Below are 27,676 nucleotides of genomic sequence, written 5' to 3'. Positions count from 1 at the left end.
GAGAACTACAACTCCCAGGAGGCTGTGCGCCAGGGCGGGGCCAATGGCCCCGGTAGGCGGGAGCTGGCAGTGACTCTGCCGACGTGGGAGAGCAGGGCGGGGTGCGAGCAGGTGTGGAGATCCAAAGCCGGAGGGAGGGAACGGGGATCCCTAAGGAGCCGGAGCGGGGCAAAGGAGACTGGACTGGACGGGACGAGACGGGGGGGTGGGGTGGGGGGGGTGGGAGGGCTGTGGGCCAGGATCGGGGTGGCCCCGGGGAGCCAGGCCGACCCGTCCACGATGTGGCTCAAGCCGGAGGAGGTGCTGCTCAAGAATGCGCTCAAGCTGTGGCTCCTCGAACGGGCCAACGACTACTTCGTGCTACAACGGCGCCGGGGCTACGGGGAGGAAGGCGGCGGCGGCGGCGGGGGGCTCACAGGTGAGCTGCTCCGGCCCCCACCCCACCCCACTCTCACCCTCACTTTTGCGGGCCGTCGGGTTGTGCCGGGGCGGCAGCTACCTGCTCGCCTGCCAGTGCACCGCTCTCCTGCTCACTCGCTCCTGGATCTGGACGCACTACCTCGCCATGTCCCCCCACCCCCAACTCCCCGCCCCTCCTCCGCCAATCTTTGCTGCCCTTTTCCCTACTTCCTTGTTTCGGGGAGTCGGCGTCTCCTTTTGGGGAATGGGAGGGGATAGGCATTTCACCCTGGGGAGACCAACCTCCTTTCCTTCCCGCCTGGAGAAATTTTTTTTGGAGGGGGAGGGGAGGGCTTAAAATCTAGGGTGGAATTCTTAGGTGGGTCCACCCTGGCCATCTTCTCCTCTTCTGGAAAGAAAGGAGATTATCCTAGAATGGGATCCGAGGTGCCATCAACCTCATAAACTCCCATCAAGATCTTTTCAGGCCCTTAGTGAGACAGTTAGGCTAGGTGACCTTTGAGGCCCCTTTCTGTTCAAGAGCTAGGAATCTGTGTGTGACCTTGGGTAAGTCACTTGCTCTAGAGAGCTTCAGTTTCCTCTGTTGTCAAGCGAAGGAACTGTCTACTAGCTGATCTCTGAGCTCTCTTCCAGATCTCTATCAAATATAACATGTGTGACCTTGGGCAAATCACTTCCTCATTCTGGGCCTCAGTTTCCTCCTCAGTAAAATGAGGGAGTGTGGCCTAAATGGCCTCTGATCCTTCTTCCTCCTCCAAAGCTAGGATCCAATATGTGACCTTGGACAAGTCACTTTTCCCTGGGCCTCAGTTTTGCCTTATACAAAATGAGGGGGCTAGCCCCCAGACCCATTCTAGTCCTAGATTTGGAATTCTCTGTGTGACTTTGGGTAGTGTAACTTGCACTGGCCAGAAATTTCTCATTGATTAAAAAAGGGGACATTGGACTACATGTCCTCTGAGATCCCTTGGAGTTTTATCAGGATCCTATGATCCCTGAAAGCTCTACTCTGAGTCTTTAAATATTTCATGAGTGCTGCACTCAAGCCATCCGTCTTTTGGCTCTTGTTTTTGCTACCACCAGTCCAGTATTTCCATGATGTACTTTTGTACTACTTCTTCCAAGGCATTTTGGGTTATTTGCTGCAGCCATGCCCATTTGGTGGCATTGAAGCCATGAGCAATATTGGTAATAAAGATGATGGGATTTTGCATCATGGAGCAGCAGCAGTCTGATACCATCAAGAGCACTGCAAGTTTCCCCAAATGCCATCTGACCCTCTTTAGCCTCTGGGGCCACCTCCAGGAAAGCCCCACTTGGATCCATGGAGACAATACTGAATTCTCAAAGGCTCTGCAAATGGACATAGCTCTGATGAGTTCTACCAAGCTGGAAAAATCTCCAAAAACAAATTCAGTTGTACCAGAGTACCACCCTTTCTAAGTACGCCAAGGGTCATTGCCAATAAGTTGGCTGCTCAGGACTGAATTCTTTTGACCGTGGTAAACCCATGTGATGGTTTTCTTCCTGAAAAATCAATGTAACTCATATTTTTGTGAATCAAGCCACTTTAAATCTATCCCCTTCATAGAGTAGTTTGGAGTTTCATCTTATATAGCTTTAAAATATTGTGCACATTCACTAAAATTGTGCAAATTTCTCCAATTTGCCGGGCATGATGAATGGAAGTCAGGAAACCATGAGGAATGCAAGGGGCCATGTTCTTCTAAGTACTTTTGTTCAGGGGAATGAAAAGGAAGTCTTACTTTAGGTGGTATTGGGAATATATGTTTGCAATTCCCAAGAATTGTTTTATTCTTTCACAGTGTCCATAGATGAGTAAGATGAGAGATTAGCACTGGAAGGGACCTCGGCGGACATCATGTAATATAAGCCTCTCATTTTCCAGTTGAAACCCAGAGGTTAAGTGACTTGGCCAAAGCTGGGATGGCATAAATGCATCACAAGAATTTACTCTTTCCAAAATGATGCTTCGTATTCTCCAAAATTCAGCTGCTATTCATGAGATGTTGTCTGTGTGTAGAGAAGAAAAATGCAAACATAGAGGGAGAATGGCAGACAGTTTTGGGTAATGGTCAAAGGCCTGGATTTGGGTTCAGGGACTGGTCCTCTACCCTAATATTTGTATGTGAACTGGAGCAGGTCACTTCCTTTCCCTGGGCCTCAGTTTCCTCCTCTGTAAAACAAGGAAGTTTGGGCTAATTGGCCTCTGATAGACCTTCCAGCTTAGTGAGGTTTAATGAGTTGTTACAGCCCAAAACAAATCAACCAAACAAAACCCACCAGCTGGCAACCAGCTCTCCAATGATGAGAAGGCCTTTCAGAGCTGGGCTCAGCTATGTAGGATCCTAATGTGTAACCACTTCTTTCTGAAGGGCCTCAGTTTCCTTCTGGGGAACATGAGGACAGTGGGCTTATGTGGTTGCTGAAGGCCCTTCCAGATTGTAGCCCCTCACTGATTTGGTCCAACTCCCTCTATGGTTTCAGAGATTCCATTCGCCTATCAACTTGTAAAATCTTTTAGAGCCTCAGATCATAGCATCCTCCCATAAATCCAATGTAGAGTCTCCAAGGCCCTGGAAGCTTTTCTCTCAGTCTTTTAATAAGGTTCAAAATCACATGGTCCCTGGTGTCGGCTCATAAGCTCCATATAGCTTGCTGCCTTTTATTGCTTTCCAAATTTCGCAGGTAAGACAAAGAAAAGCATGTGTCTGAGGAAAATGTACCAAGATTTCTGCTACATGAGTCCCAGTTCCTATGTTTGATATGAATAGGCCACTGTAGAAATGATGATCTTTATTCTTCTGACTCAACATGGATTCCCCCGCCTGACTACATCATCCATAGTGGTTGATATTAGCGGTCAAGGCAGTCAATCAAAAAACATTTAGTAAGTGCCAGTGTGCAAGGCATTGTGCCTTCAAAGAAAGGCCAGAGACTGTCCTAGTTTTCTAGGAGCTCACAGTCTAATGGAGGCAACAACATGGAAACAGCTATGCACCAACAAGCTATAGACAGGAGAACTTGGAGATAATCCTCAGAGGGAAGGCAGTAGAATTTAAGAGGGATCAAAATAACTACAGAGTTATGTTGCTGTTTCTGAATGGCTTGGGAACAGAAAGGGATAATAGGATAGCCAAGAACCCAGCTCTGAAAGACCTTCTCATCATTGGAGAGTTGGCTGCCAGCTGGTGGGTTTTGTTTGTTTGTTTGTTTGGTTGTTTTGGGGCCCATAGCAACTCATTAAACCTGACTAAGGTAAAAGGGAGCCGCCATCTGCATGGATGGATGGATGGACCCAGCTGGGAGACATTTCTTCTTCGTCAAGTACTGATTAAGAATGTCAGACCAACAGCTAATATCAAGAGGCCCAGTGGAGTTTGGTGGTTATAGTCTGAGAAGAGTTTAGAAGTTAAAATTTTGCAACCCTTCCTCAGTGTGGGACTTTCCCCAGAATTCTTTTTGTAGATGGCCGATCATCGTTATGGTGAGACGGAAATAATCTGAAACATGCACAGGTTGGTTGTGGACCCTTGTTTTGTTCTTTACTGATGCCCAGGATGCTTATAACAGTGTGGAATGTGTCCTAGAAGATTGTGCATTTATTTCTTCAAAGTTTTATTGTTGTCTCTTGTTTTTATGGCACTGCCCCTACGCCCAGTTCCCTGACCTCCTCCTCTGTCCTTACAAAGGATGGTTAAATAGGGGCAGTCTGCATGCATACAGCCTACACAGACTACAGTCCAGTTGTATTCTGCAGCTCTAGTCTCCTTCCCCACCCCTCCCTCCTTCTGAGGGGAAAGATGCCGGATGAACCATCTATTCTCTAGGATGGAGAGAGGTCCTGGGATTTGGCTGCCTTGGAGTGTTGTTTCAGTTTACCTTATTATAGAAGTCATGAATATTATTTGTGGGATCCCAGGATTTTTGAGATTTTGAGGTAGAAGGACCCTCAGGTGTCACCTGGTTCAACCCCCCCCCCCTTATTTTCCAGAAGAGGAAACTGAGGCCCAGGGAGGGGGAAGGGACTTGTCCAAGGTCCTAGATCTTGAGCTGGAAGGGACCTCAGAGGCCAGCTAGTCTAAACCCTTCTCTTTACAGAGGGGCAAACTGAGACCCAGCCAGGGAGACAGTGTCATACAGTATAAAGAGCACTTACTCAGGAGAGTATCTGGCTTCAGATCCTGCCTCTGACACTTGTATTGGCTGTGTAACTTTGGGTAAGTCACGTCTCCCTGGGCCTCAGTTTCCTTCTCTGGAAAATGAGGGGTGGGATGGGAATAGACTAGAAGGAGTCGGGAGCCCTTCCAGGATTCTGTCAATGACTTCCCCCAGATCACGGAGTAGAGATTTAACTCCCAAACCAGGCTACTGTTTCCCTTATTGTCTGTAGATTAAAGACTTTTGAAATATTAGAAGTGATTTTCCTTGATTCAGCGGAGTAATTAGTACCTAGAAATTTTGCAGTTATTTGCTTTTAGCCTTTGCTCCTTTTGGCTGATCAGGATAATTTTTCTCTCTCACCTAAATATAGCACCTTCATAGATTGATTGTTTTGGAGTCTAATTTTACATAATTTAAAGATATTATGCATGTTCCCTCAAATTATGCAAATGGCTACAAATTGCAATGCATGGCAGATGGAAGCTACCACACATGGGGAATGAATAGGACTGTTTTCTCCTGAAAACTCTTGTTCCTGGGAATTAAAGGGAAAACTGCCAGTCATGACGACTTGGTTTGGTTTATTGGGCATATATCTTTATGGCTCCTCCGAATTGTTTATACTTTCAAAATATCTGTAGCTGAATAATCTCAAAACTTCTTGTGCTTCGGCTCATGTAAAGCAGAACTGAAAACAAAATGTAGTTGAATTCGAATCGCCTTGGAGGCCCAAGATGGGAGTTGGAAGCTGGGGCTGCTGTTACCTATCACAGAGAAGCCCTTCCCCCTGGGCCATGCAGGGTCCCCATTTGTATATGGAGGGGGAGTGTTGTCTCCACAGGTTAATTTTTATCTGATTTTCCATGCCAAAAAACCAGGCACGCCTTCCAGTTGAGTCATTGAGGGCCGGCCTTAAAGTCCAGAAGTCCTAGGTTCAGATTTTTTCCCTTAGCTTTTGAGTGTCTGACTCTAACATTGTAAGTACATAATAAACTCCAATGGAGGAGATTCTCTTCATCCATCTTAAGCTGGTGTTAAAGGAACTCCTTAAAGCGATGTTCTAGACCGTTCCCTCTTAGGGGACCTTTTCTCCCTTCCAAGAGAGTTCCCACTGGAGTTACTTTGGGGTGTGGCATAGGTGGCGGATGAACAACTCCCTTGTGGATATGCTGGGCTGGCTCCTCATTAGACTAGGCCAATGCTACTCCCAGCTCCCCTCACTGGGATGGGTTGAAGATTTTAGGGAGAGGTAGTGACCTTGCCCAGGGTCCCACGGCCAAAGAGGGTCAGAGGACTATGATTTGGAACCCAGGTTTCCTGGACTCCAAGTCCTGCTTTCTCTCCACTACAGTGCCTCTCGACAGAAGGACACAGAAATAGATACACCTGCCCCGGTTCCTTCCCTTGTCTCCTTTCTCCCTCTTGCCCTCCCCCGTTTAGTTTACATTTTTCCATTTCTCTCCAGAAAATCAGGGTTTTAGTCTTCCTTGATTGGTTCCATCCCAATCACCGCAGCAGCTGCTCCAAACCTTTTCTCCCTCTTGCTCTCAAAACAATTCCGCCCCTGGCCTCTCAGCCCCCTAGCAGATGTCTTCACCTCCTACTTTAATGAGGAAATCCAAGCCATCCATAGGGTATTCCCTCAACGCTTCTTCACACTTGACCTGCCCCCATCCTTTCCACCCCATTCCAGTCTCCCAGGAGGAGGAGGGGGAGGCAAGAATGTGCCCTTTCTTAATCCAGGCCAGCTTCTCTGTGTCTTTGACAGCACCCCTGCTGTCTCCTCCCCAATGTTGCCATCACTCTCTCTCCCTTCTTGTCTTTTGACCATGTCCCCAAACAGGCTCAGGGCTCCCTAATGAACCTCCACCTGACCCCGCCATCCCTACTGTCCTTTTATCTCCTTGGTAAACTGAGAAGTGCTGTCGCTTTTCTCAGTACCAACCCCCTTCCAAACTCTTCTGTGGGAGGAAAAATCTTAGTACTCGATTCATTGGCCTTACCCAGCTTGTCTTGTTAACCACCACTTACCTGATTGCTGGTCCATCCCTTGGAGACAAGCTTCAGAATCGAGAATAGAGGGGGTCAAATAAACCCTGTGGCACTGGTTCCATAAGGCTGAGGTTTGAGATGTTGGGCTTTCTCCGTACAGACCAACTTCTCAATTGTTTTTCCAGCCCTAAGCTTTAGGCCCTCCTACCTCCTCTCCAAATAAAGCTGCCAATAGGAAAAGTTCTTCCCATTGCAGCCATCCCCTTTCTAAAATCTAGAGAAACGCACTTGTCATGACAGACATTTGTCTCATATAGCAGCAGTCTGTTGCACAAACCAAACCACTGAAACACTTGAACAAATGAGCAAATACTTCCTTTCAGACGTCAAATCCTCTATTGTCTTCCTCACTTCTAAGGGCTGGGCTGTCCCTGCAGAAAGTCCAAAGATTACTCCCTCTCATTAAAAACAACCACAAAAAAAAAAAAACAGAAAAAGAGACACATATGGATGTAATTTGGGGGGATTAAGAACGGATTCTTTTCTTTCTCCCATCGGGGCTGAGCATTTATTGCAAGAGCAAACACTACATATTGGGTGATGGAATCCTGAAGTATTGTTCCCAACAATCTTTTTTTTTTAAACCCTTACCTTCTGTCTTGGGATCAATACTGTGTATTGTTTCCAAGGCAGAAGAGTGGTAAGGGCTAGGCAATGGGGGTTAAGTGACTTGTCCAGGGTCACACAGCTAGGAAGTGTCTGAGACCAGATTGGAACCCAGGACCTCCTGTCTCTGGGCCTGGCTCTCAATCCACTGAGCCACTCAGTTGCCCCTCCAACAATCTTTTTTAAAAAAACTCACCTTTCTGTTTTGGAATTGGTTCTAAGGCAGAAGAGCAGTAAAAGCTAGGCAACGAGGGCTGGGGTAGGATGGAGTTAAGTGACTTACCCAGAGTCACACAGCTAAGAAGTTGTCTGAGGCTAGATTTGAACCCATCTCCAGGCTGGGCTCTCCATCCACTGAGCCATCTAGCTGCCCCCAAAAGAATTTCTTATATATTATACTCCTTACTGTTTGTGTGATTTTAGTTAGGAATCTTGATGTATTAGAACAAGAAAACATGACAGTTGTGTCAACTATAAAAACAGGAGGTAGAATGTTGGGTGTGAGAACAGCAAGAAGACCAGTTTGTCTAAACCAGTGATGGTGAACCTTTTAGAGGGATGGGTGATGTCCTCAGAGGGTTTGTGTGGAGAGGGGGGAGGGGAGCAGCCTGGCCCCAAGTCCTTCTGGCTTTCTAGTAACGAACTCTGTCAAACTCTGTGCTGGGGCAATGATGGGCATGCCCACAGAGAGGGCTCTGAGTGCCCCCTGACACACGTGCCATAGGTTTGCCACCGTGGATATAGAATGTAGAGTACATGAAGGGGAGGGAGTGAATAAAAAAGCTGGAAAGGTAGGTTGGAGCCAGGCCACAAAGATGTCAAGAAACAAATGGAGGATTTTGAATTGGATCCGAGAGGTAATAGGGAACTCCTGGAGCTTCTTGAGGAGGGGAGTGACATGATCAAAACTGTTCTTTAGGAATGTCACTTTGGGAGCCATGTAGAAGAAGAATGGGATACCTGACAGATCACCTACGTAGCTATTGGAAAAGTCAAAATGAAGGGAGAACTGAGAAGTATCGTAGCCCATGTGATAAAGTGAGACCCATTTCTGCATATAAAGGAGGTGTCCCAAAGGTTTGTTTTGCACATTTTTATATGTTCTAACTGTTGGTACTTATACCAGTGAGACTGGTGGCAGGTCCAAATGAGAAGTGCCTATGCCCCAGTCCAGCCAACTGCATCTCCAGATTTCATTCCAATAAATTTGACTTCAGATCTAAGTTTTATAAGTTTTGTCCAAGGACTCTACTTGAAATCATTCATTTAGAAAGCATTTACAGAGACAGGTAGATGGCTCAGTGGATTGAGAACCAGAGAAGGGAGGTCCTGGGTTCAAATCTGCCTAGACACTTCCTAGCTGTGTGACCCTGGGCAAGTCATTTGACCCCCATTGCCTAGCCTTACTGTTCTTCTGCCTTAGAACCAATATACAATATTAATTATAAGATGGAAGGTACGGATTTAAAAGAAAGCATTTACTACTAAATGATGGGGGGAAATAATTACATACTGCCCTCCCACCTCCACCCCAGTCCCAATTCAGTGGCACTTTGTTTTAATTCTGGCCTAAGAATTGTTTTTTTTCCTTTCGTTTTCTTAAGATGATAGCTTTAAAATGATATATTTTTTTCAAAGTGGAAAACAATTCTCACACTTATATGTCCTAATCTTCTGAAATAGACTAGTGTCCGTGACTATATTTGTTCTTATGTAATTCTCATGTGAAACCTAATTACCATTTCTGGCTTGAATCCCTTCTGTAGGAAAATAATTCAATTCCATAGTGGACTGTTGGTTAGATGAGGAAATGAGTGCCTACACGGATCTTATTTTTGTATAAATATCCTTCTAAAAGAATGCAAGGATAAGACAAATCAGAAGCACAATTATTATTTGTTAGAATGCTTCCCAGAGTTTTCACTGTGGAGCCGAGAGCTTCCAAAATGCCAACTCGTGACTTTTGTCAAACAAATGCACTGCCCAGTTTGTGCTGGCCACAAGGACTTTGGTTGTTCACTCATTTCAGGCATGTCTGACTCTTAGTGATTCCACTTGGGGTTTTCTTGTCAAAGATACTGGAGTAGTTGGCCATTTTCTTCCCCGTCTCTTCATACTGATGAGGAAACTGAGGCAAACAGGGTCACACAGCTAGGAGGTGTCTGAGGTCAAATTTGAATTCAGAAAGGTGAATCTTCCTGACTCCAGGTCCAGCACCCTATTATGCCACCTAACAGCCTCTGAGAGCTAGAGCAGCCTGGAAAAATGGATAGGTGGATCCTTGGCAGATTCTTCCTCTGATATCTACTATCTGCATGACCTTAAAAGACGTCCATCAGCATGGCGGAAAGAGCATTGACTGTAGCCAGAAGACCCAAATTCTAATCTTACCTCTACCATTTTTTACTTATGTGACTTTTCACAAAGTACTTCCCTTCCCAGGGCCTCAGTTTCCTCGTGTGTAAAATGATGGCTTTGGATGGATAACCCCTGAGATCCCATCTAGCTCTAGACTTATGTGACCTGGGGCAAGTCTCTTCCCCTCCTGGGGCCTCAGTTTCCTCATATGCAAAGTGAGGGAGTTAGACTAAATACCAGCCCTATGACCTTATGATAGTAACTACTGAAAACCCCTGTTTAGACAGAGATGGAGGGTAATAGAATTTAGAATTAGGAAAAGCTTTAGAAAGCACCTAGTACAAACTCCCTGCCATTGGGATCTCTTCTGTGGCACCTTTGACCCAGGCAGACAGCCTCTGCTCAGATAAGCCTGGGAAATGGAGTTCTCTGCTTTTCCATTGGTGACCGTTGTCAGTTTCCTCATTTATGTAGCTACCAGCCTAGTTCAGACCCTCATTGCCTCTCCCCTGGGCTAGAATTTCTTCTTTCGCCAAGCTTGTCATCAGTTTGGGTTGCCATTGGGAGCCACATCTTTTACTATGGTGTCATTATTTGCTTTTGCTTTTATTGTATTACAAACCAAATATGTAGTACAGTCGTCCCTTGCCATACTTATCTTGGCTTCATTGTGTCTTTGGTTTGAAAAAAATAGATATCTAATTCTGTATCGTGGAGTTTTCACTATATCGCGGGATTTGCAGATGAACACCGTACTGTACACGGTGGAAATGTAGCACTCCATGACAGGCAACACTTGCACAAGTTTGCCAACATAAGATTGTACAGGCACACTATTGGCTGGTGGAATGAAAGGCGACCAACCACAGTGCTGTGTCCAGTATCCTGGGTGCTGATTGCCTCAGCGTGGTTTATAGGAGAATGGGAAGCGTTTATAAAGCCTTTATGTGTATATGTATGTATGTATATAATAAAATAAATATAATGCTGCTACTTCACAGATTTTCACCTATCGTGGGGGTCTCTGGAATGTAACTCCCATGATAGGTAAGGATCATTGTATATCCAATTTTTGCTTTCCTAAAGCACAAAATCATGAAATTTCAATGCTGCAAGGTCAGGGGCCACGGGGGGGGGGGCATCTAGGCAAATACATGTCCCAGTAAAAATCCCCTCTTCCTTGGTTGAGTCACTTAACCCAGTTTTCCTGTTTCCTCATCTATAAAATGAGCTGGAGAAGGGAATGGCAAACTATTCCAGTATCTTTGCCGAGAAAAGCCTAAACGGGGCCACAAAGGGTTGAAAACAAAAAAAAAAGGAGGGGAGGAGCCAGGTGGCTCAGTGGATTGAGAGCCAGATCCAGAGACAGGAGGTTCTAGGTTCAAATTTGACTTTAGACACTTGCTAGCTGTATAAACCCTGGACAAGTCATTTAACCCCAGTTGCCTGGCCCTTACTTCTCTTCTGACTGGGAATTGCTAGTTTTGATTCTAAGACAGAAGGTAAGGGTTTAAAAATGCCTATGGACCAACTGACTCTACATCATCCCATATGAGTGATTATCCAGTCTTTGCTTTAGGACCTTTCAGAGGGGGCAGCAAGATGGCTCAGTGGATGGAGAGTCAGGCAAAAAGATGGGACGTCCTGGGTTTAAATCTGGAGACTTCTTAGCTGTGTGTCCTTTGGCAAGGCACATAACCCCCATTGCCTAAACTGTGACTGCTCTTCTGCCTTGAAGCTATTACACAATATTGATTATAAGACAGAAGGTGAGGTTTAAAAAAAGACCTCTCAGTGAGGGAGAACCTACTTGCAAGACCGCACATCTTACCTTTGGGTGATTCTAATGGTCAGGAACCTTAGATTTGCGTCTTTCCAACTTTTTCCCATTGCTCCAGCCTCTCTCCCCAGTAGTCAAATGTCTCCAGTAGAAAGAGGACTGGATCTGGAATCAGGGACATGAGTTTGAACCCCCTCGTTCCCCCATGCTTTGTCCCTATGTGATCTGGGGCAAGTCCCTTCACTTAGCCCCTCTGGGCTTCTGTTCCTGCCTAGGTGACCTCCAACCTTTCCAGCTCTAAAGCTGATTGTTATTCTTCTCCCTCTTGCCCGTGACTGCCCTTCAGATATTTGATGAGAGCTGTCATGTCCTCCTGAATCTTTTTTTTTAGTGCTTTAGAGTTTTTTGTAAAGCTCCCAGGTATCTCCCTTTTTCCCCTCCCTGCACTAGAGAAGGCATCATTTGACCAAATAAATAAATGTATATACAAACACTATCATGTAGGTTTCTAATTATCAGTTCTTTCTCTGGAGATGGACATTCGCAAGTTATTCCTCAAACGCTATTTCTATTGTTAAAGATAATGTTCTATTGGTTTTATTCCCTTTTCTCTTCATAATTTCATGTAGGACTTCCAATGTTTTGTTCTTGTTTTTTAAAAAAAAATTAACTCGTGGGAAGCTAGATGGCTCAGTGGATAGATAACCAAGCCTAGAGATGAGAGGTCCTGGGTTCAGATCTGGCGTGACCCTGGGCAAGTCATTTAACCCCCATTGCCTAGCCCTTACCTCTCTTCTACCTTGGAACCAATATACAGTATTGATTCCAAGATGGAAGGTAAGGGTTTGTTGTTTAAATTTTTTTAAATTAATTAACCTGCTTGTCATTTCTTATGGCGTGGTAGCATTCTATAAATCTTTTTTCCAGGCTAAACATTTCCAGTTTCTCTAACCAGTCCTCATCAGACTCCCCAGCATTCTGATTGCCCTCCTGTAGACATGCTTCAGTTTTACTGTAGCCTTTCAGACATTTGATACCGAGACCTGAACCCCCAATTCCAGTTGGGGCACTCCAGGCATCCAGGGTAGAGCACAATAGTACCTTCTTGTCCTTGGACACTCAGATTTCTTTTTTTTTTTTTGGCATTTAATAATACTTTATTTTTTCCTTTGATTTTATTTTTTTTTTGGTTACAATACTCACTTTATTTCTTTCCCTCCCCTCCACCCACCGTTCCCGCAGCTGATACACAATTAACTGGGTATTACTTGTGTCCTTGATCAAGAACCTATTTCCATGTTGTTGATGTTTGCACTAGGATGTTCATTTAGGGTCTACATCCCCAGCCATATCCCCTTGACTCATGTGATCAAGCAGTTGTTTTTCTTCTGTGTTTCTGCTCCCACAGTTCTTCCTCTGAATGTGGATAGTGTTCTTTCTTGTAGATCCCTCCAAGTTGTTCATGATCACTGTATTGCCACTAATGGAGAAGTCCATTACATTCAGTTGTGTACAATGCTCTCCTGGTTCTGCTCCTTTCACTCTGCATCCATTCCTGGAGGTCATTCCAGTCTCCATGGAATTCCTCCACTTCATTATTCCTTTGAGCACAATAGTATTCCATCACCAACATATACCACAACTTGTTCAGCCATTCCCCAATTGAGGGGCATCCCCTCATTTTCTAGTTTTTGCCACCACAAAGAGCACAGCTATGAATATTCTTGTACATGTCTTTTTCCTTATTATCTCTTTGGGGTACAAACCCAGCAGTGCTATGGCTGGATGAAAGGGCAGACAGCCTTTTATTGCCCTTTGGGCATAGTTCCAGATTGCCCTCCAGAATGGTTGGATCAGTTCACAACTCTACCAGCAATGCATCAATGTCCGACTTTGCCACATCCCCTCCAGCATTCATTACTTTCCTTTGCTGTCATGTTAGCCAATCTGTTAGGTGTGAGGGGATACCTGGACACTCAGATGTCTAAATAGGTTTGGCATCTCATTTCTGCTTTGGATATTTCCTTCAGCAACGTACAAGGAAGTAAAGGGTATAAACATTTATATGGTGCCTATTATGTTCCAGGGACTATGCTAAGCACTTTACAAATACTCCTTCACTTGATTCTCACAACAGCCCTGAGAGTTGAGTGCTATTATTCTCATTTTTCAGGTCAGCAAACTGAGGCACACAGAATTTAAGTGACTTGCCCAAGTTTGAACAGCTAGTAAGTGTCTGAAGCTGGATTTGAACTCAGGCCTTCTCAACCTGACTGCCTCAACCTATAATTATAATAATAGAATGATAGTATGAGATGAAATTCTCCTAATTTGTGATAACTAGGTAATGTACAATGACTATAATTATAATAATAGAATAATGGTTTGATATGAAATGATCACATAATATCTGCGATAATTAGGTAATATTCAGTGACTATAGCTGTAATAATAGAATAGTGATATAACATGAAATTATCACATAATGTCTGTGATATTGTCTACTTATCTTGAGTACTTCTTGCCCATGTCTTTCCACGAATTCACCACAAAGGAGCCCTCCATTGTGCTAGAGGCCTTCCTTTCTTTTGGCACCACAAAGATCCTAATGGCACACTCAGACTGTCGTTCCATGTGCCCAGCCCCCTTTGTTTGCCCTACGTTTTCCTATGACATCCCTTAATCCTCTTTTTTGGAGTTCATTCTGTAGGTGTTTTATCCTGTTCGTATCCACCATGTACCCCCTCTGTGTGACTCATTTTCAGGTTTGGGGGGTTTATCTTTTTTGAATTCAATTTTATTTTTAGTTGTAAATGTTCTCCTTCCCCCATGCATTAAGAAGGCAAGCCATTTTCATTTCTTCAGTCTTATAGCCATACTCTAAAATTGGTAGAATATTGGCATTCAAAAGATAGGCCCTTATTCCCGGGAGAAATTCAAGGTCATCAAAGGAGCTCTCAAATGCACTCTTCCTGCAGTTTTAATTCCACACCCAACTTGTTCATTTGGACCCTCACTCCCATATATACACACAGATAGACAGTGAGTTTTCTATCTTAACTGCGTGTCATAATCAGGACAGTAGACATTGGGTGGCCACTTGGTCTCTCCTGTGTGGATGCGGACCATCCATCAGGCCAAACTCCCTTCAGTGATTATGGATCATTTCCAGGAAACTCTCTGGTATTCTGGGGTTCAGTGTGCCTGGCATGATGCTTCCAGAAGACCTCACTAGCCACAAGGAAAAACCCTTTCAAACTTGGACTCTGTGCTAGTAGTGAACATCTTTGGCAAGCATGCAGCTTTTATTTTTTAACCCTTTCCTTCTGTCTCAGAATCAATACTAAGTAAGATAGAAATAGAAGGTAAAGTTTTTTAAAAGAGAAATACATAAATGCTACAGTTAATAGTGGCGACATCCATGGCTTTGGGCTGCTGCTCAGCCAATGCCCTGTTCGCATGGGGCAGCTTGCAAAGTTTCAGAAAAATTGGGCAATCTACAATTCTGAGGTCTCACGGCTGGAGGGAAAGCCATGCGGAAAGGGGGTGGGGATGGTATAGGCCAGCTCTTCCCCACCCATTTCTCCTACTGAACCAGAAGATTTATCACCAGGGTCTTGTCAAAGACCAGAAGTTTGTTTATGGAAGTAGTAAGTGTCAGAAGGGTTGTAACTTGGGAGTTATTGTGAAGTGGGGCAGTTTTCTACATTCAGGCTATTTCTCATGGAAGAAATCACATAGAAAACTTGAAATTCACATTTTTGAAACTTGTGTTGTGGCATAACTGACTATATAATCAGTTTTGTTTTGTATGATGTTGTGTGGTGCTTGCTGTTGGTGTCCATCACTCGCTAGTTCTTTTCTTTAAGTATTCAAGGCATGAGGCCTCTGTATGGTTTACAAGTCTTTAAACTGTCTTATTACTTCCTCCTGACCCTTGCTTTAAAAAGAAAACAACAAACCCCTTACCTTCTGTCCTAGCACTGATACTAAGTATTGGTTGCAAGGCAGAAGAATGGTGTGGGCTAGGCAATGGGGGTCAAATGATTAGCCCAGGGTCACACAGCTAAGAAGTATCCCAGGTCACACTTGAACTCAGGACCTACTGTCTTTAGGCCTGGCTCTCAATTCATTGAGCCACTTAGCTGTCCCAGCCCTTTGCTTTTTTATCTTTTTCCTCACCATCTTCATTTTTCTCTTGAAGTTTTTTTCTCCTTTTAAATTTAAATTTTATTTTTTAAAAATATTTTTCCATGTTTCTATGATTCATTTTCTTTCCCTCCCCTTTTCTCTCCCCCCTCCCAGAGCTGACAAGCAATTCCACTGGGTTGTACAAATGATACCTATTTCCATATTATTCATTTTTACCATAGAACCAAAACCCCAAATCACATATCCATATAAACAAGTCATAAGTCAAGTTTTGTTTCTTCATTTCTGCTCCCACAATTCTTTCTTTCAAAGTGGATAGCATTCTTTCCCATAAGTCCCTCAGGAGTGTCCTGGATCATTGCATTGCTGCTAGTACTAAAATGAATCACATTGGATAGTTCCACAGTGTATTAGTCTCTGTGCACAAAGTTTTCCTGGTTCTGCTCCTCTCACTCTGCATCACTTCCTGGAGGTTGTTCCAGTCTCCATGGAATTCCTCCACTTTATTATTCCTTTTAGCACAATAGTATTCCATCACCAACATATACCACAATTTGTTCAGCTATTCCCCAAATGAAGGGCATCCCCTCGTTTTCCAATTTTTGTTACCACAAAGAGCGCAGCTATGAATATTCTTGTACAGGTCTTTTTCCTTATTATCTCTTTGGGGTACAAGCCCAGTAGTGCTATGGCTGGATCAAAGGGCAGCCAGTCTTTTATCGCCCTTTGGGCATAGTTCCATGGTTGGATTAATTCACAGCTCCACCAGCAATGCATTAGTTTCACCATCTTCCTGCCTTTGCATTGAAGTTATCATGCTATCAGAGTAGTAGGCTGTTTTAATTTCAAGGGTCTTATTAACTCTAGCTTTTTATCCTCTGTACCCAGTGTGAGTATATAAGCTGCATTCATTTTCATGATCATTTTTCAAATCCTTATCACAAGTATTACAATGCAGATTGGCCAAATATCCCATAAAAAGGTGCTTCTCCCTTAAAAAAAAGAAATGATTTAATTTTTTAAAGTTACATATAAAAACAATTTTATTTATAAATTTTTTTATTTAGCATATTTTCCCATGGTTATGTGATTCATGATTCCCCCTGCTCTTCCCTCCCCTCTTTATCCATGTTATCCATGTATCTTTGTTCAAAACCCATTTCCATGTTATTCATATCTGCAGAAGAGCGATCTTTTAACATCAAAACTCTAATCATATCCCCATCGAACCATGTGATCGATCCTATGTTTTTCTTCTGCGTTTCTGTGGAAACAGGAAACAATTGTTTTCTGACATTTTAGGATTCAGATTTTTCTCCCTTTCTTCCTCCCCTCCTCCCCTAGGTGGTATAAGTTGTGCCAGTGCTTTCATGGAATAGATATTTCCATATTGCTCATGCCATGATAGAAGACACATCACACACACAATAAAAACTCATGAAGGAAAGAAAGTGGAAGATGGGGCACTTTGATCAGCACTTGAACTCCAAAAGTCCCTTCTTTGGCTATGTATAGCATTTTCCTTGATGGGTCTCTTGTGGAAATCTTGAGAACTTGTTTTGCTGATAATAGTTTTGCCCTTCACAATTGATCATTGTACAACATTTCTATTATTGTATACAGTGTTCTAGTTCTGCTTACTTCACTTTGCATTGGTTCATCTAAGAAGTCTTTCCAGGTTTTCAAAAAGATGCTTCTTGTTGCCTTTAGCCCTGCGACAATACCCCTTTCCCTCTTTGCTTCTTCAGAGAACCTGTGTACCTCCCTCCATTCAGCTTCCACCTCCTTCTCCCTAATGGTCTAATTTATGGTGAGAATATCAGGATTCATGATCTGTTTCTTCCAGTAGCACATCTGCTTGGCCATTAAACAAGAATCTCACATTTAGAGTACCAGAATCCGAGTTAACATTTGTAAACGGTATAAAAACTGTAATTTTTACTACCCTCCCACTCCTTTTTCTGTACCTGGCAATGCAGAGGGCCATGTTGCATTTTAAAAACATTTCCTGAGTTGCCATAGCCAAAGAATTGATCACCAAATAGCTAGTCTACTGGTGGTGAGCCTATCTCTACAGTGAGCTAGGCTGGGCCTTGGAAGGCAACATTGGTCGGTTGCTGTTACCATTCTTGAAGCTTTTCCAGCATTGGCCCTAGAAGCTATGCTTTTCTTGATGTAATATCAGATGACATTAGTATTTTTGGTCACTCTGTCACCTTATAGACTCATGTTGCCATTTCAGTTCATTAAAACCTTAACGTTGTTTTTGGATGCACGGCTCTCTGCTTGTACCCCTCTGTATTGTACTTGTGAGATTGACTTTTTTGAAGCCAAGTGTAACATGTCATTAAGCCCAGTGGCTCTTGCTCAGTCATTTCAGTTATGTCTGACTCTTCGTGACTCTATTTGGGGTTTTCTTGGCAGAGATACGGGATTGGTTTGCCATTTCCTTCTCCATCTTATTTGATAGATGGGGAAACTGAGGCAAACAGTTAAATAACTTGCCCGGGGTCACAGCTAGGAAGTTTCTGAGATCTAGATTTGAATTCAGGTCCTCCTGACTTCAAGCCCAATGCTCTTCCCACTGTGCTACCTCCCTATCTCAGTTATATTTCATCTTATTTGATCTGACCCACTCTTCTAGCCCATAAAAATCTTTTTGATAACTGGATTGACACTTAGTATTTATAGTGTAGACTTTTTTCCTGCAGGGACTAAAGTGAGTGCCTTATGCTCTAAGTACCAGTGACAATGGAGTTTTGTGTTTTTTCTTAAATTTACCTCAAAGGCTGTGTCCCAAAATGTATACTTTCAGTTGGCTCTGACAAACTGACCTATGGCTGTTCTGTGATCCGGCATACGGTGTATTTTGATACCTAGTCCATGTGTACTTGGGAGGAATAAATATCAATGTCTTGCTTTGCCCATTCGTTTCTCTCTGTTAGATGTATTCAGCGTTGTCCCTTCAATCTTGCCGATCTTTTTGTTGAAGTTATATTCAGATAGGAGTATTCAGATCTACTCTCATTAATTTTCTGTCTATTTCTTACAAGACTTTGATCTCTTCCTTTATAAATTTCACTGCTTCATTATTTTGAGAATGAATATTTTAAAATGATTATGCTTGCCTTTTGAAAACTACCTTGTAAGTACAATTTCCTTATTTAGCCCTGTCAATACTTTCTGGTTTGAATTCTGCTTTCACTACCTGGATAATCACACCGCTATTCTTTGGCCATCTTCATGTCACATCCTGGGGGCAGGTATGCTTCCTATTCTCTCTCCCTCCCCCTCAATCTCTAGCTCCGAAACCAGTTATCAGATCCACACTGCTATTTCTTGAAGGGCGTACAGGGTGTTCAGAGAAGACTAGTACCTCTGGTGTGAGCCCTTTTGAGGACTTTTTTCTTCCTGTGGTATCTCTCTGCCACCCAGCTCTCATCTGGACTCCCAGAAGCTATAGCATGTGTAGCAGCCATATCCCAATACACCATCTTAGCAAGTGAGCTAACTCAGGTTGACTGTAACTGACAGGATTCAAACCCATCGATGGGGTCTACCCCAGGCATGTGAAGACTTCCCCCAGGGGAAAGGACAGATGAGAACAAATTGTTCCAATGGCCATGAAGATGGTGGAAGTGGGTGTTGTGGAGAGCTTAGAGTTTAGTTAGACATTGAGGAAGCCAGGGTTATCCCCTGCATCCCAAGACATCACTAATTGGCTTGACTTTTGTCTTATCACTGGACTTGATGACCCTGGAAGACCGAGTGAGGCTGATGACTTTGTGTAACTCTGCCTCCCTTCAATCCAATTTATACATGAGTCAAAAGGTATCACCAGATGTCATTTTGGTCCTCTTCAAGTATAAAAGATAAGCAATTATTTCCTTTTTTTAACCCCTTCCCTTCCATCTTGGAATCAATACTGTGTATTGGTTCCAAGGCAGAAGAGTGGTAAGGGCTAGGCATGGGTGTCAAGTGACTTGCCCAGGGTCACATAGCTGGGAAGTGTCTGAGGTCAGATTTGAACCCAGGACCTCCCATATCTAGGCCTGGCTCTCAATCTCTCAATGGGGAGCTACCCAGCTGCCCCCAAGCAACTATTTTTTGAAAGGGTATATCAATCAATTGCTCTATGGTTCCGCTTATCACCCTTGAGACTTCCCAGTCTAGAATACCCCTCTCTGCCCACCCTGCCTATACACACATGTGCATGTGCGCACACGCGTGCACACACACATGCTTGTTTTTCCCCTGTTACTTAAGGACAAGAATGGTATTGTTTTCTGTGCTTGTATCTCTAATACTTGACTCAGTGTCTGGTACCTAGTAAATGCTTATTCATTCATTCATTCAATTCTTTATCATCTAAAATAGCACTCTTACTTTTCTTGAAGAAGGTATAGGCTTTATATATTTTGTTTGAGTCTCAGCTGAAATATGTCAGTGTTTTCTGTGTTGAATAGGAGACTATGCCATATGAGGTCTGAGTCAAGAGTTCTGGGAGCGAGATGAGAACTGTCTGAGTATTTGAAAGGCTGGCAGACAGAAGAGGACTTGTTCAGCTGGACCCCAGTGGGCAGAATCAGTAATAATAGAAGTTACAGAGGGGCAGATGGAAGGAAATACTTTCTGAGAAGTAGACTTTTCTAAAAGGGGAAAAAAAGGCTGGACCTGGAGGTCCTCGAACTAGGATTGGACATTCTGGTGCAGATGGGATTAGATCACCTTTGGGTTCTCTTCCAACTCTGAAATGGACTTCCTCTAGCCAAATATTATTGGATTCTGTTTTCTAATCCGTTCCATAATCCACCTTCCCCCTTTAAAGAGGCATTTATTGTTGCCTTTTATTTTTTATAGCATAGTATTCTCCCTTAGTCTCCTCCCCTGCTATTAAACCTTTACTCATAATCCAGAAAGGCATTTATACAAAGCTGACACCAAGAGACTAGATCTGACATTGTAGACTTCCTCTCCACTGAGAGGAGAAGGATCTGTCTGTTTCTCATTTCTCTTGGATCAAGATGGTTCCTTGCAGTTCACTAGAATTCTGCCTTATTTACATTATTGTGGTTATTGTGTGTATATTATTTTCTTGATTCTGCATCCCTTCATGCAGCATATCTGAATTGTTTCTATGTTTTTATGAATTCCTCATTTATTGTTGCTAATGGCCCACTGATATTCCATTCCATTTCCATAACCACAAGTGTGCTTAACCATTCCCCTAGTAGATGAGTAGGCCATTTTATTTCCATGTTTGCTTGTTTGTTTTGTTGCCATAAAGAATGCCACCGTTATTTTGTCAGTAAATGAAAATTTTAAAAATGTTTGGTCAAATAGAGGACCTTTCTTTTAGTCACTGGTCTCCTTGGAATATATATATATATATATATATATATATATATATATATTTCTATATATATATATATATATATTTCTATATACATATATATATATGTGTGTGTGTGTGTATATTATACATATGTATATATATCCAGTAGGGCGACTGCTGGCTTAAAGGGTATGTATGAGCAGCTTACTGATTCTTCTTGCATAATCCCAAATTGATTTCTAGAATGCTTGATCCCACTGACAGTTCCACCAACAGTGTATTAACGTACCCATCTTCCTGCAGCACTGACTGTTTCTGTTTGTCATTGGCATTGCAACTTTTGCCTGTATTTGGGAGGTAAGGCCAATTATGCTTAATGTTATTATAGTTAACTTTGTCTTCTTCCTGTCATTCTTTTCTTGAATTAGTTGATTTGTCAGAAGGGAATGCAAACTTATTATTTGTCACTAAAGCAGACAACAATATTAAACAAGATTAATACAGTTTATACTTAACAATTTGTTTCTCTAACTCTGTCTGCCCCCTGCCACATACCCATTCAATAAAAATAGGCGCTTCATGTCACGCCCCAACTTCCATCCTATATAATACTTGAATTATAGTAACATCTACCTTATCTTAGCTTAAAGATATGTGTAATTCTAAGCACTTATCTCTTCCATCCCATCCATAAACCAGAATTTATTCTTCTGTCCTCCTACTGATGAGCACTCATCACCTCTCCAGTTTAGAGATATTACAAAAGATGCTCTTCTAAATATTTTAATAAATATATGTGAGACATTTCCTTCTGCCTATATGACCTCTTTGGAGTATTATGTCCATTGGCAGTATTGCTGAGTCAAAATATGTCATCAGTTTAGTCAGTGTCCTAATATAATTGCAAAGTGTTTTTCAGGACAACTGAACAAATTCAGATCTCCACTAACAGCATATTGATAAGGCTCTCTGTTATGTTCTCCATATTGTCTTTTTGTAAAGTTTCATTTGCTTATAGCTTCAGTTCCTCCCCTGGGAATTTTTAATTGTTCCAAGTTCTTCTATTACTTTTCATGATCTTCTCGGTGTTAATCCTTCCTTGAATTAGTGAAGCATGTCATTTATCCATTTGAGAATGTCCTTTGGGATAGCTTGCATTGTTCCCTTTCTGCATTGCTATCACCGCTTTTGGCTTTTGCTTCAGTTGCTTCTTGAATTAAAAAAATTATCAGCTCTTTGGTTTATTAATTTTCTTTTGAGAGGGTAAATTTCAATTTTTCTTAGATAATTAAAAAATTGTTTTCCTTAGTTTTGGTAATTCTTTTGTTTTTAAGTGATATTATAAAGAGGCTAGCTCTCATTCTAGCTTTTTCCTGAAAGCCTGCTCTTCTCCAGGCTAAGCAACTTTACTTCCTTTAGCCATTGCACATATGCCCCAGCTGGGGATAGGGGTGGTGGGGAGAAGAGTGAGATTCCTTTCCCTACATACCCTTCAATGGGCATACTATAGTTTGTCACTGTTCCTCTTACAATATGATACCAAGAACTGGATAGGCTACCCCAGATGTAGTCAGGTCTGGGCAGAGTTGAGATGACTGCCTTCATCTTTTAGGATGTTTTTCTTCCTTAACATACCTCACAATTCTCTTTTGTTTCTTTTATCATTCCATATTTCATTCTGCCTTTTTAAAAAACCCTCACCTTCCATCTTGGAATCAATACTCTGTATTGGGCCCAAGGCAGAAGAGTGGTAAGGAGGGGACAGCTGGGTAGCTCAGTGGATTGAGAGCCAGGCCTAGAGATGGGAGATCCTTGGTTCAAATCTGGCCTCAGAGATTTCCCAGCTGTGTGACCCTGGGCAAGTCACTTGACCCCCATTGCATAGCCCTTACCACTCTTCTGCCTTGGAGCCAATACACAGTATTGACTCCAAGACGGAAGGTAAGGATTTAAAAAAAAAAAGAAGAGTGGTAAGGGCTAGGCAATGGGGGTCAAGTGACTTGCCCAGGGTCACCCAGCTAGGAAGTGTCTGATACCAGATTTGAACCAAGGACCTCCCTTCTCTAGGCCTGGTTCTCAATCCACTGAGCCACCCAGCTGCCCCCTCATTCTGCCTTATAAACCCTAATCCTGGTCTTCCTCTTCACCACAACCTCCAATCCTTCCACCTCTTCATTTTTTATCAAGGTCATCACCCCTGTACTGGCTACACTCACCTTCCTTCCCTACATTGATTCCTTGGTGAATCAGTTCAACTCTACATTGCCCTCTCTACTCTAGTCCTTTGACCCCTGTTCTTTCCCTCGTCATGCCTTGCATTACTCTCATTATTCACCATATGAATGGTGGCATCCATTAAACCCCAACTTTGGATTATTCCCACCATCCACCATATGCTGCTGAAAAGATAAATGGCTCTTGCATAACCTCAGCTGGGCCATAATTTCAACTGGGTCCTCACTCAAGCTTCCCATGACACTGCCGACATCCCCTCCCCAATCCCCCAGCTGAAGATCTCCGTTGAAAAAAATTGAGCCCATGCACTGAGAACTCTTTCTTATCCCTTCTTCACAATATCTTCTTCTACTGTTTCCTCCTTCACTCCTGCCTCAGACAAGAAGATGGCCTTTCTCTTTGCCAAGTACTCTATATGCATCGTTTTTTTCAAAAATAAATTTTATTGTTTCAGTTACATATAGAAACAATTTCTGACAATTGTTTTCTGACATACTGTAATTCAGATTTTCTCCCCTGCTCCCATCCCTAAGGTAGTAAATAGTCTGATATAGATTATACCAGTACTTTCCATGCAGTATGTATTTCCATATTCCCCATGTTGTGACTGAAGGCACATATCTTATATACAATAAAAAACTCATGAAGGAAATAAAGTGAAGGATGGTATGCTTTGATCTGCAATCAGATTCCTACAGTTCTTCTTTGGCTGTGGATCACGAGTCCCTTGGCGTTATCTTGGAGCCTTGTTTTGCTGATAATAGTTTAGTCCTTCACAGTTGATCATATATAACATTTCTTTTGCTGTATACATTATTCTGGTTCTGCTCACTTCACTTTGTATCAGTTCATACAATTTTTCCAGGTTTATGTGCATCCTGGATTCTATTCTGTTCCATCTTTTTCAACAGATTAGCTCTTCTGTCATCCTCACTCACTTTCTACTTGTCAGTCTCTCTTTGTCTACTGGCTGTTTCCCTGATGCCTGCAAATATGCCTAGATGTCTCCCATCTTCCAAAACTGTCATTTGATCCTACCGACTCTGCTAACTGTCATCCTATATCTCTTATCCCTTTCTCAGCTAAATTCCTTTAGACAGACTTCTACTTTTTCTCTTCCCACTTCTAGAACTGCTACAGTTTGGTTTATGACCTCAGTGTTCAACTAAAATTACTCTCTCTGATGTTACCACTAATCATTTAATTGCTCAATCTAATGACCTTTTCTTAGTCCTCATCCTTCTTGATTGCTTTGTAAGCTTTGACATTATCAGTTACTCTCTTCTGGATTCACTTTCCTTACTAGCTTATCGTGACATTGTCTTTCTTGGCCTTCCTTCTACCTGTCTGACTACTCATCAGGCTCTGTTGAATCTTCATCCAGGTAAGATTCTCTATATGGATATATACCCCAAGGATCTGCCTTGGACCCTCTTTTCTTTTTCTTCTGTACTCTTCCATGTGGTATTCTTGTCAGCTCCCATTGCTTCAATTAATAATCTCTATTCAAGTGATTTTATATGTACATATGCACCCCTAATCTCTCCTTAGCTTTTGCCTCCCATTACCAATTTTTACCTAATTTTAGACATCTCAAGCTGGATGTTCTGTAGGCATCTCAAACTCAAATCCAAAACAGAGATCATCATCTTCCTCCAACCCTCCTCTTCCTTTTAAAGACACTGGGAAAAAAGCAAAATCCTTGTAACCAAGAATATCCAGTCAAGTAACAAAAATATCTAGTCAAAGAAAATAAAGTTCCTTGTTGGCCATGTCCAAATAAAATAAAATCAACTCCCATGTTGACCTTGAGTCTACCACTTTTCTTTCAGGAGGTAGGTAGCATGTTTCACCATGGGTCTTCTGACTGGTCATTTAGTTGATCAGAATTTTTAAGTTGTTCAGAGTTGTTTGTCTTTATAATGTTGCTCTTATATAAATTGTTTCCTGGATTTTTGCTCACCTCACTTTGCATCAATTCATCTAAGTCTTCCCAGATTTCTCTGAAACTGTTCTCTTCCTCATTTCTTTTTTTTAAACCCTTACCTTCCTTCTTAGTATCAATACTACTTAACATCCTACTTAGTATCAATACTAAGGCAGAAGAGTGGTAAGAGGTAGGCAATGGGGGTCAAGTGACTTGCCCAGGGTCACACAGCTGGGAAGTGTCTGAGGCCAGACTTGAACCCAGGACCTCCCATCTCTGGACCTGGCACTCAATCCACTGAGCCACCTAGCTGCCCCCATTTGCCACCATTTTTGAACATGCAAGACCTCCATCATCATCATCATCATCATCATCATCATCATCACCACCAGGTCAAAGGATATGCACAGTTTAGCAACTTTGGGGGCATACTTTTTATTTTCTAAAATAACTATATTTGTCCCCAGCTCCACCAACAGTGCATTCATGTGCCCATTTTCCTATAGCCTCTCCAGCAATGGTGATTTTCCTCTTTTTACCTGTTTTGCTAGTCTAACAATGAGGTGTAATCTCAGAGGTCCTTTAATTTGTCATGGGTAAGCTGTTCATGGTTATAAGTCCTTTGCCCTCTGGAATGTTGTCACATAATAGTGTTTTCTGGTAGTCTTTTTGTTTGCTTGCTTGCTTGCTTATTCTCCCAGCCTCTTGCCTCTGTGAACTTCTGGAGGGAATGTCTGGCTTGGTTCTGTTGTTGCTTTCTTGGGGTATTGAGTGTTGAATTATTCTGGGTTCTCAGGGGCAGCTCAGTCTGGGGACCTGCAAACTTTCAATGCTCCCAGAGAGGGTGATGGATGCCCTTCAAATTCTTGGCCTATCAGCCTGTTAGAAAGCTCTGCTGATCCAGTTGCATAATTGAAGGCTCCCCTTTCCTGCCCTGGTTATTCCTCTGCAGGCTTCAGTTGATGAGGCCATAAATTAGAATTATAAGTTGCTCTGCTCCCAGGATTCCAAGTCAGAGTTGCTGCGTCCTTCTGAACTTGTTCCTCCTTCATTCACACACATCGTAGGGCCTATGACCACTCCTGAGCCTGGAGTGCTACTCCTAGGCATGGTTCCCTCCTTAGTCCTGCCTGGATCTCTGACCTGGAACTGGGCAGTGAGTAACAAAGCTGACGTTTAGCACCTGTTTCCACAGCCTGCATGAGGTCGTGGTGCCCCAGTATGGGTGTGACTCCTCATCTTGTCCCAGCATACAGCCTTGGTCTTCTTTTGGTCTCTACGTGCATACTTCTGGCCAGAGCACATCTCCAGTATCCCTGGCTCTCTCCCTATGCTTCCAAATCTGTTTAGAAGAGGGTTGGGCTTTTTTGAGGGCAGGGGGCACAGTATGACAGGGGACCGTATGGTACTCACTATATTTCTTCCTCCTATTTCACCATTCCTGGCTCTGCCCCCTTCTTCCATTTTAAACATTTCCAGTTCCTTCAGCTGATCCTCTTATGACATAGACTCAAGGACCTTCACCATCCTGGTGGCCTTCCTCTGATTTCTCTCCAGTTTACCAATGTCTACTTTAAATTGTGGTCTCCAGAGCTACTAATAGGGAAATTATTCCTGGAAGCTCTATCTTATTTCTATACCTTATATAAGATATATACCTTACACCTATAAAAATAAGATCCTGGGAGACTTTCCTTCTTACACACATCTTCCTCCTACCTGGACGCTTTCCTTCTTAATGCAGCTCGAGTTAATATTGGCATTTTGGGCTGCCACATTGCACCACCAATTCATGTTAAATTTTCAGCCCATTAAATCCCCAGGTCAAAAATTGCTGAATCAATTGTCTTCCCTGCCTGATTCTAGGAAAGTTGAATTTTTCGAATCCAAACATAAGACTTTCTATTTATCCCTATCGAATTTCTTCCAAGTAGATTTAATCCAAGGCTCTAAACTCTCAGGATCCTTTCTGGATCCTGACTTTGTCATCTAGAGTATTGGCTGGGTGGTGATGCAGTGGTAAGAGCTCTGGATTCAGCATTAGGGGATCCATGTTCAAATCTTTGTATTACCACTTACTGCCTGTGGCCTTGGGTAAGTCTCTTCTCCTCTCTGGACCTCAGTTTCCTCATTCCTAAAGTAAGAGGTTGGTCTCAGCAGATGTAGACTCCTAAAGGCTCTTCCAACTTGAAACCTCCAAGGATAATGAGCCGGAACCAAGTCCTCCTTCAGAGTGCTCAATGTTGGGCCAAGGTCAAACCGAACTCCTTAGAGGACTCTTCTGGAGACTTCCTGCCAAGTGGTGAGAAGAACAGTGTCAACAATCACTCCAAGGGTAGGAATGAAAAGATCCCCCAAAGGAAGTCATTGAAAAGCCAATAATGGTCCCAGAGAGCAGATAATGAAACCTATCACCTTCCTTTGAGGAGCAAGGCCGGGGACTTCAAGGGCAGAAGGCCACTTACACATACCTCATCAGACATAGGCACTGTATCAGTTGTCGCAGTTTGTCTCCTTCTTTTGTTATAAGGGAGGATTCAGTCCCCAGAGTGGAGGGGGCAGGACATCCCTCCAAATGACCCTGATGTTAAAAATACGAAATAGCCGTCAAAGGGATTTTTTAAGT

General features: G+C 42.9%; 1 protein-coding gene across 1 annotated transcript in view; it reads left to right on the top strand.

The window, feature by feature from the left end:
* The first annotated feature begins 205 nt into the window (after positions 1 to 205).
* The window catches only part of TBC1D8B (TBC1 domain family member 8B), a 112,975-nt gene continuing 85,504 nt past the window's right edge, over positions 206 to 27,676 (top strand). The window contains exon 1 of the mRNA XM_007507027.3: positions 206 to 418. Coding sequence (XP_007507089.2) covers positions 280 to 418 — 139 coding nt within the window. The 5' untranslated portion in view covers positions 206 to 279. The remainder of the gene's footprint in view (positions 419 to 27,676) is intronic.

The sequence above is a fragment of the Monodelphis domestica genome, chromosome X, assembly GCF_027887165.1.
Source record: "Monodelphis domestica isolate mMonDom1 chromosome X, mMonDom1.pri, whole genome shotgun sequence".
Taxonomy (NCBI): domain Eukaryota; kingdom Metazoa; phylum Chordata; class Mammalia; order Didelphimorphia; family Didelphidae; genus Monodelphis; species Monodelphis domestica.
This window is presented reverse-complemented; position numbering and strand designations above follow the sequence as displayed.